Genomic DNA, 10,954 nt, shown 5'->3' with positions numbered 1-10,954 from the left:
CCATACTCATCTCACGCGATTTCTACCGTTCCCTCCGATTATCATCATGAGCGATTGTTGTTTTCTTTTCTTTTTGAGGTTCATGTATTTATAACTTTTTTAATTGGCTACCAGGTTGGTGCAGGAGGGTTGAGGGCTAATTATTTTTGTTTTATTTTTTTATGTTGATTTTCCTATTTGATTGTTTATTTATTTAGTTTCTTGTTAGGTATCAAGCATAGTTAGTATATTTTCCCGGTGTTAAATAAGACCCGGTTTAAAAAGGGCTGTATTTTTTCATTAGTATGCCTTCTAGCAATTTAAGTCGTAGTGTGCAGTTGTTAAGATACTAAATTTCATTATTTTTAGTTAAGATATTTCTAATAAAGTTATGTGTTGTTTTATGGCACTAATTCATATATATATATATGTATATATATGTGTATATATATATATATATATATACGCACATAAATGTACACAAACGTAATAAAATTAATTTCAGTTCAGAAGAAATAAATACAAAGTAAATCAGAGAGGTATAGATATTATTATTTTAACTGATATAGCAATGTACATTTACAATGTTGTTCGCTTGGTTGTTTTTTTTTACAGCATATCAACCCTTTTCGGGTTATTTAATGCCGAATCCAAAGATTTTGAAGAACAAATTTTTAATAGAATATATTTTTGTTTTCAAGTCCGTTTCTATTTAACCCATAGTTGGGACCCTAACAGTTACTACCACTCAGGGTTAGAGTGGACCTCGGAGCAATGGTAATTAAAGGGCGTCTCCACACTCCCCAAAGACCACAAGCTGAGGCCTCACCACCGGATATAGTTTAAGGTCATATCTAGGACCCCCATTGAGGGAATTTTAACCTCTGCAGGGGTGAGGCACTCGGTGTATTCTAATGCCCCACCGACAGGGGCGACATTTACAATGTAATGAGTTATTTTAGAATTCAGTAAACTTTTCTCTTTAAAATTTGTACGAAAATAATATTTTAAATATTAATAACTTTTTCATATTTTTAGTTTACTTTTATAAAATGAAAGATTAAATTATATCTTTTTCCATGGAGTACATCAGTTTTATTCATGACTAACTTTTTAACCAACGCTAAAGTAAAATTATTACTTTTTATATTGTTTAGATCATTTTGACTACATTTCTTATATTGAGTGTTGTTCTTCCAACGTTTTGTGTGATGTAACCTCGGCGTTCTTTAAGTAACTCTTGTCGAATTCAGAATTTTTTTGTCAAAGTCAGAAATCTGCACGGAATTCCGAACGGAAATCATCTTTTAATCTACTTTCGTCAGCCATCACCGGATAATATATTCTGTGATTTGCAACCGCATTCTTTATATAGTCCGCACTTTTGATTGTACACTCAAGCACGAGCGTATCACTTAGAACTGAAATTTGAATAAATACTTTATCTATTACACCACGCTATCTTGTGGATGAACTTAAGGAGTCTATTCTAAATACTGTGCAGATTGCAAAATCCGACAGAAAAAAATTCCCATTTTGAAAAAATGCAGCTGATTGAGCTTACATATACTGAAACATTGTATGAATAAACTTCAAGATCAAAACACTGGTTCGTATAATCTTGTTAATACAAATTAATAATTTTCATCTTCACATTTCAGAATTTATAATTGGGACATGAAGGGCAGTTGTTTGATTCTTCTGGTATCTGACCACAGTGTGTATATCGTTCGACTCGAGATTAACATGTTTTCTCCATCCAGACATATATTTCCTCGGCACAAAATGTGAGAAACAGTATATCACTTTGTACGAGTTAGTGGGGTTACTGAGACGTATTATATATGTATATATTATATATATATATATATATATATATATATATATATTCATATATATATATATATTCACTGTTTTGGGGAAACAATTCCATCAAAGTGCTCGATTACAAAGAAAATTTCAATATAAGACCTTAAAATTCATTTATTTAAAACTATAGAGAAGGCCAGAAAAATAGTGTGTGCGGCCCTCGTTCTCTTGAGAAAGAAAAACAGTAAACAATATAGCTGAGGACAGCTTAACATTATTTAGCTGCCCCCCTATGTTTGGCTAGAAACCGACGGTAGCAATGTTTTTCTGACTTTCTGTATATATATATATATATATATATATATATATATATATATATATATATATATATATATATAGAATAGCCCACTTAAAGTAGCCTAGAAATGTAGTAGAGAGAAGGAACATTTTTTTATTGTTTGACTTACCTCTAGCATTGTTTAAATTACCAGTAGTTTTATAAAAGATGCTGAAAGTGTTCCATGTTAGCATCTACGCATTTCTGGGCACGTTTAACACATTTTACAGATACTACCTGTAGATCTTTTTGGTCATTCTCTTGATAGCGTTGGTAATGTACAGGGATCGGAGTAAATAAACGAAACACTTACAAATCAACACAATGTATTTTAATATGGTGTATGCCGAGCTTTTTCAGAAATTACAGCCTCAATAAATCTCCGAGGTATTGATTCATACAAATATTGAATTGTTTCCAAAAGAAATGTGATCCCATTCTTTAGCTAAAACATCCTCCAGTTCTTTTAGAGAAGATGGCGGCGGAAATCGATTTCTTACTTGAGCCTCGAAAATCGATTATATATGTTCAAAAATGTTGAGATCTGGGGATTGTGGTGGCATAATCAAATGCTCAACTTCATTGGAATGCTCTTCGATCTAATTTTGAAATTGTATGGATTGGGGAATTATCATCTTGAAAGATAGCATTTCCTCCCAGAAACTGTTTTGAACTGTAGGATAAATTTGGCCACCCAACATATCTAAAGAGTTTGGACTTTTTATTCTTCCATGAAGAGTAATAATTAGACTAGCGGATTTCCGAGAAATTTCTAAATAGTCTCAACTGTTTATTCTTCCATGAAGACTAATCATTGGTCTAGCGGATTTCCAAGAAATAACACTCCAAATCATTAAATAACCCCTGCCATTCTTTACAGTTGGGAAAAGGAAGCCTGGATGAAATACTTTTTTTTTCGGCTGTCTCCAAACGTAGACACGGATGGTGGTCGGAAATACAGAAAATAATGATTCGTCAGAGAAAATCACATTTTCGCTACTCAGGGGACCAATTCTGGAGGTTTTTACACCACTCTAATCACTTTGACACATTTGTCTTTGAGGGCAGAGGCTTTCTAATTACAGCTCTTCCGTCAAGTTCAGATTTGTGCAGCTCTCGACAAACAGTTTTTGTGAAAACTGGGCCCTGTAACTGTGAAATCTGCAGTAGTTTCAGGAGCCGTGGTCTTGCGATATTCTCTTACAACCTGCTTAAGAGTCCGACGGGCTCTTTCAGACATCTTCATCTTTCGACCAGACTTTTGCTTTTCTTGGGACGTTATTCCTTCTCTTTTAAACGCAGCCAATACTGTTAAAACAATGCTGCTTGAAACGCTACGTATTCGTGCAGTTTTTGTTACACTCTCACCTGCCATACGAGCTCCAACAATTCGGCATGTTTGGAAGTCTGTAAGCTTTGCCATTTTTATATGAAATGGTATTATTATCTTTAAATATTTGTAAAAGAAATTTATTTAAATTAAGCATATTATATGACAGGAATAATAAACAAAAAAACATTAAAATATGTCAAGATTTGATTGTTTAAAGCATGTTCAAAAATTGATGCCTAGAATGTTAGAGGTTTCTCTTATTTTGTCCAACTTCTGTACTTCTTTAGTTTGTCTAGATTGTGAGGTTTATTTGCATACACTTTTTGTTTTAAAGTTCCTCAAAGATAAAAATCACATGATAACAAGTCCATGGAACTTAACCATTTGCCTACTGTCTGTTCTTTCTTCCATAAACATATCATGAACTCGTGCCAATGATCTGTGAGACGTGTGACATGAAGTGCCGTCTTGTTAGAAAAGAATTGCATTTAGTCTTGTGGGGTCTGAGGGTTGTTAAGAGAAAGATGACAGAGATTGGGGTATATTAAAGTGGGCCGCTTAATCTGAAATAAATTGATTAGAGAAAGATTAGTTAGACCGGGCTACTTCTAAGTAGGCAATACGATATATATATATATATATATATATATATATATATATATATATATATATATATTACTATAATAATTAAATACCTACAGACACAAGTGTTTCATCCTTTCGGGAATCTTCAGTGCAGGGTGTCACGATTACTACCAGTCGAACGATTCGAACCCCGTATCACGAGACATCTCTCGATTAGCGGAGACTTAATCCATTCGGCTACCATTAACCGCTTGAAATAACGTTGAATTTTAAACAACTTAATGTTAAGTGTTCATTTACGCCAGACAGACAGTGATCTAATCGTTATACGATGATCTACGCATTGTGTGTTTACATATATATAATTAGTAGGCGGATAAAATAAAAAATAGAAATGTCAAATCGAATAGAAAAATACTTATGAATTGAATCAATTACATGATTTTCCTCTAGAAATCTTCTTACCTTACAACTTAATATAAAGGCCGCTTATGCCAATCAAATTCAGCCTTACCGATTATACTGATTAAATTTTAAAAGCATATCGAAGTGTTCGATTTCATACTTATAAGTCGAATCAATACAATGCCAGATAATATACGTGTAAAATATTTGAAAAATTCAACGATGGTAATATTAATTTAATATTAATGCTTTTTTGTATATTTTAAACAAATTCGTCACATAACAGGCAAGGGCGAAATTTAAGGAAATCCAGGATTGGAAAGATAGTAAAAAATGAAAAATAATATTGGTTTTGAGAATGAAGTTCAATGGAAGGTTTATTAACATTAAATAAACAATTTAATTCGATAAACGGCTACAAGATGATTAAAAAGGGGAGGGGGACAAGCAAAAGAGATCAGATCAAATTTCCCCAAATATATTTAATTCTTTCATCGATCAATTCTGCCAGGATAAATAAGGTTTTCCAATCGCGATAGAGACGATTAATAAATTGTTAACACCATTTTGGAATCCACTTTATGTAGTACCTCAAACACCTATAGTTTATACTTATTTACACAACAAAGATTCTAAACCAAATGCTGGCCTATAGCGAAGTCCAAAGTTGCAGAGGAAGAGAGACTCACATATTCTACCTTTCCCTATCTAATTTTGGATGGAGCGTGTGATTGCTTATAAGTATATATAAAGTAAAGAAGTCTGTCCCACATAACCAGCATGGCACTGGCATTGAATTGTATTATTTAGAATTTTTATGTGGATTATATGAAACATCAGACTCTTAAAATACACCAACTATAATTTTAGATTGATTATGCCGCTTTAAAAACCTAAAGTGCAAATTGAAATTACTGCCCATTTACCCCCTGTAATATGATATCTATATCTATATCCATGTCTATCTATCTATCCATCTATCTATCTATCTATCTACCTATATATATATATATATATATGTGTGCGTGTGTGTATGTATGTGTGCGTGTATGATTGTTCTACATATATGTATACATACCTATACATATAAAATTAGGCACAATATTAAATTTGATAATTAATTAAAATATTTTTATTATTATTATTATTAATTATTAAAATTAAGTTTTATAAATAAATACATATTAATAGCCAAATTATATACCTAGTGTTTTCAAAACAGATATCGTTGCAATACTAATTAGATATTAACAGTCGACACTCTGCAATGGAATTATATAAACTGCTGAACTATATAAGCGTTTTAGATATTACCAATCGATGTATATATATATATATATATATATATATATATATATATATATATATATATATATATATATATACAGTGGGTGCAATAAGTATCCGATACAAAGAAAAAAGTTTATTAATTTTTATTACACGAAAACAAAAGCGATAGCACAATGCTATTCTAGTGTACTTATGTATGATACATGCTAATTCTGCATCAAAAATTAGGTATTCACTAGATAATTACATAAATGTCATATCGAGGGTTAAAAAGGTAAGTATTAGCTTCCAAAAGTTTAGGATACTACCTTACAATATTTTTACAAATGTTAACTGAAATTTTATCTCACTCTTCTTGGCTAATTCGTTTATGTTCTGTCAGATTCCGCGGTTGGCACATATTTTCAATCAAGTTGAGATCAGTTGATTCACTTTTATATCCTAATAGCTTTATTTCCTTCTCTCGAAATCATGTAGTAGCTGCCTTAGTCATGTGCTTTGGATCATTGTCCTGCTGAGATATCCAACCATTAGGCACGTTTAAATCCTCTGGAGACTTCGAGATTATCGCCAAGTATTACCCAATATATCTGAGAATTAATTTTCCCGACTATGATTTGAAGTTTTCCAGCGCCGTCTGGAAAGAAATAACACTAAAACTTTATAGGCCCACCTCCAACTTTCCCGGTGTGTGGGGGGGAAACTTTGAGTTCCTCTGTCCTCAGGCATGCGTTTAACGATTTTTACCAAATAACTGAATTTTCGTTTCATCTAACCAAAATATTTCATTCTAAAAACTTTAAAGTTTCTCCAAATGTTTCTTGGCAGATTTCAGACAATTCGTGATATGAACCGATTGTAACATGTAGTTTTTTTTGTATTCTGCGATTAGAATCCATTCTTTCGAAGCACTGTGCTAATTTTATTCGTGCATACACATATCCCAGATGCTTCTATTTTTTCTGGAGTTCAGAAAGGTTTATTCGTTGAACATTTCTTCAATTCACGACCATACGGTTTGAAATATTGGAAGGACCTCCTTAAGTTGGCAGATTTCCAGTTACGAATCGTGTCACTATCGACTATATTGGAATATTCCACATTGTTGAAATTTTTGTACACACTACACCATCAATGTGTTGCTGAATTATTGATTTTCGCATCTTTTTTTTCATAGGGGTTACCACTTATCAAGGCCCGAAGGCAACTCAGGGATAAGGGTTATTACGTGTACAGTAATCAATGAGATAGTATTGTAGTAATCATTAGTATTGGGGGTTTTGATAGAGTGTCTTACTTAAGGGGGCGGTTTATAAGGAGTTTGTTTATGTTAAGCTTGAAGACGTCCAAGTTGTAGTCAGGTGGGAAACAGGCAAGCGGCAGAGAATTCCACTGGCGTGCAGTTCTAAGAAAGAAGCTTTGCTCATGAAATCTACGTTTGAATTTAGGCACACATAAAGAGTGGGGAAAATTATTGACAGTACTATAAGCCAGACGGGTGTTTCTCATGAAAGATTGGCGAGGGGGGGGCGAAGGATTGGACCTCAGACGAGCACTTGCCATGGAAATAACGATAAAACAAAGACAGATTCACAACGTCTCTTCTGTGGGAGATAGATTGCAGGGAAGAGAAAAGGGCACCCCCACTAAACCACAAAGTCTATGTTGTACTCTGCCAAGGCAGGATAGGCTGTTTTTAGCAGCTCTTGCTCAGATGTGGCAGCAGTACTCCATATTTGGACGTACTTGGCTTTTATACAGATAGAGAATTGCATCACTAGTGAGATATCTTCTGGAGCGGTAGAATGATCCCACCATTTTCCCAGCAACCCTGGCAACAGATTTGATGTACGTGTTCCATTTCAGATCAGGCGTAAAGGTCAAACCCAGAAGCTTGTCAAAACATGGGGCTTCTCCTAGACGAGAGCCATCCATTTCAATTGATGCCAGATGGGGATCAGAGCGTTGATGATGTAAAGATAGAAGCTTGGTTTTGGATGCATTCAAAGTGATCAGCCACCTCTTCCCCCATTATACTACGCGCTCAAGATCAGAGGAGAGAAAATTAGAGAGAACTTTGTCATTTACGCTCTTTGATGTGTTGCCATAGATGGTCGTGTCATCAGCATAGATGTAAACGAATGATTTAAGTATGTGTTTTGGGAGATCATTGATGTAGATCAGGAAAAGAGTTGGGCCCAGGATGGACCCCTGAGGGACTCTAGCATTAATACTGTGGGCCTCTGATTTCTTCCCATCAACCACTACTCTTATGAACCTATCAGAGAGAAATGATTTAATGATTGAGAAAACATTTCCAGTAATATCCTAGCTGGAAATCTTATAAAGTAGGCCTTTATTCCATACCTTATCGAAGGCTTTCGATATGTCAAGAGCAATTGTCCTGGAAAGGAAACCTTTGTTAAGAGATTCACTAATATTATGTGATATAACCGTTAGCACATCTGCTGTAGATCTTGCAGAGCGGAAACCATATTGCATGTCACTAAGAAGGTTGTTTCTGTTTAGGTGATTGACTACTTCTTTTTTTTTATATGGATTCCAACAACTTACTCATGACACACAGGAGACTTATTGGTCTGTACAGAGAGGGGGTGACTTTTAACCTGAATTCTTAAATACAGGGCATACTGATGAGGTTTTCACCGGTGTTGGAAAGCATTTCTCCTTCAGGCAACGCTAAAACAGTTTTGTAAGTATGGGAGCAAGTTCTGGTTGGAGCTTTTTTTCAGAACTATAACTGGAATGCCGTCATGGCCAGTTGCTTTACTGGAATCAAGGTTTTTTTATTAGCTTGGAAACCTCACGTACAGATATTTTATGTTTCTTAGCGTGTTGTCTGTTATTGGAGGAAATACAAGGAGTTTATTGCCATTGTCGCATAGGGTAGAATTAGCTGCAAAGTTCTTGGCAAATAGTCTGGCCTTGTCTGATGCTGACGGGATGACCTCGGGTCCATTGATGACAGTTGGGATAGAATGCACGCTTCTGTTTAAGATATTGTTTGCTATTTGCCAGAATTGGTGGGAACCAAGCCGCTGCTCAGCTACTTTGGATTTAACAGACTGAGCATATAGCTCTCTTTCATGTTTAATTACTCGTTTACAGTGGTTGCTGGCAGTCCTGAAAGCAGCTTTATTCTCAGTACATCTATTGCGTTGGTAGCTATGGAAAAAGTTATTTCTGTGCGCGATTCTGGACTAGAGCTTAAGTAATAAAGATTCCAAAGATTTTAGTGGAGAGGGGAAGGAGACTGATATGACGATGATTGAGAGGCTTAGTTCCCCCCACACACACAATTATTGTACACTGGTACAACAGAATCCATCTTCCAGTTATTAAGGAAAAAGCTTCAGCAAGCCATTATTTGTAGAGCTTGGAAGCTAAAGGGTCAAGCTCACCTGAGCATTTCTTAATTAGGATATCAGGCAGAAGATCAAGCTTATGCGCCTTCGTGGTCTTTTAGCTTTTTTGATATTTCGAAAAGGGGTGGTTTTCACAACATCTAGTATGGCTTCAGACCGCAGAGGAACATTTCGGTACGAGTTGTTTATTGGTTATAAGGTGGAGTAAGGAAACGAATCGCTTGGTTACCAGTTCCACCTTTTTGGTTGCCGTGCATGCGACTTTTGGTTGTTGGATAATGGAGGAATAACTGATTTCCCTTAATTCACTACACAATTATAAGTTTTACAGAAATTACGAGTTCCTATATTTTGCGATTCTATGCATTTCGTAGTTATTTCTAGCATTCTTTGTTTTTTAACAGTTGCTATTTCTCTCTTACAATAATTTCTCGCATCTATTAACTTTGCTTAATTGTATTTGCTTGATGACGTACAAACTGGCGGAAGGCATGCTATCTTTCTGCAATGACATCTGCACAATCTGTAGTGTAATTAGTTGGGCATGCTATAATACTTCTGCGTGGAAACATGTTCTTCAATGGCCGCGTTGTACCATATTGGCACCATGTTCAGCAGGAAGAGAGAAGATATTGGTCCATGGAGCATCTCTAACGCGTTCTCCAATGGCTTCCTAGCCATGTTGTTTTGAGCAATATAATTGGGATTTAAGTGCGATGTCAACTGATATAACGAGGTGGTTTCTCTGTCCATAAGAATATGTGTATTAGTCACACAATCCTAGATTACTGTGGTGAGGAATAGGTCTAGTAGCGCAGCTTGCTGCTGTTCACGATCTGGTAGGCGAGGGGATGGGCTGTAGAGAAGCTATAAGTAGAGCGTTCAGCTGCATTTATGCAACCTGAGAAACCATACCAATTTTTATGGTGAACATTAAAGTCACCAAACACGTATTCTGCGTCGCTAAGTAGAGTGCTGCACTTATACTATCGGAGACATGATCGATTAGGGTACAGTTTATAATTGAGAGAGTACGACAGAGAAAATATAATTAACTTACGAAGTGACGAAAGTATTGTCGAAAGCTGATTAAAAACTGATCATCCAGTTCAGGACGTTACTCTCTAGTTTAAGGGGGTGCTACGAATAGAGACTCCGAATCCTTACAGAATAGCGGAGGGTATCCTGTTATGTTTTTGTAGATAGAGAAGGTTGAGGAGTGTAAGTTTTTTTTTTCATCTAATGCTAAGATATCTGGGGATTTACTAAGTAGAAAGACTCTATACTATTTAGATTGCTTCTAAGCCTACGGATATTTATGAATGCTAGACTATGTTGGGGAGGTTAATTAATTTTGTTTGAGTGATTTTTGGTTTGCTCGTGATATTGGTGTGGGTTTTCATTTCATTATTTTTTGTTTAATTTCAGGTTGGCAGACAGTACTGACCAAAGTGGACCAGTTTCAACGCCAAGTAACCAAACACAATGGTCTATTAGCAAAGTCCTGACATGAAAGTTGTCGCCTCGTGAAAGCTCACCAGAGATAGCTGCAAGATCCTTTTTCTATGCGCGACATCACACTAAATCTATCTCGATATTATACAACTGATTATAGAGCAGGCACTCTAAGCACTACCAAAGAGTTAAAGGTCCTGTACTGTCAAAACAGTAATGGCGAAAGAGCTACAAGACAAACAGTTAATGTTGCGCCACATACTTCTCAGAGTAAAACCTGTTCAAACAACCCGAGTAATTTCTAATTGAAAACAAACCAAATCTGCCCAGTTTTTGAGGGAAAGAAAAAAATTGGGAATAGTGAATAGGGTAAGG

The 10,954-nt window shown here is 35.3% G+C and overlaps 1 protein-coding gene across 1 annotated transcript; it reads right to left on the bottom strand.

The window, feature by feature from the left end:
* Positions 1 to 3,224: 3,224 nt before the first annotated feature.
* Positions 3,225 to 3,548, bottom strand: LOC145288175 (uncharacterized). The gene has a single exon (XM_080136230.1). The coding sequence runs from the start codon at positions 3,546 to 3,548 to the stop codon at positions 3,225 to 3,227; it is 324 nt and encodes a 107-aa protein (XP_079992356.1).
* Positions 3,549 to 10,954: the final 7,406 nt, after the last annotated feature.

This window comes from Euprymna scolopes, chromosome 11 (assembly GCF_053919585.1).
Source record: "Euprymna scolopes isolate OS-2025 chromosome 11, ASM5391958v1, whole genome shotgun sequence".
Classification (NCBI taxonomy): domain Eukaryota; kingdom Metazoa; phylum Mollusca; class Cephalopoda; order Sepiida; family Sepiolidae; genus Euprymna; species Euprymna scolopes.
Note: the sequence above shows the minus strand (reverse complement) of the source record. Positions and strands in the feature narration are given on the sequence as shown.

Bases quoted from the DNA above. Each gene is read 5' to 3' on its own strand.
- LOC145288175 (XM_080136230.1), bottom strand. From the start codon at position 3,548: ATGGCAAAGCTTACAGACTTCCAAACATGCCGAATTGTTGGAGCTCGT.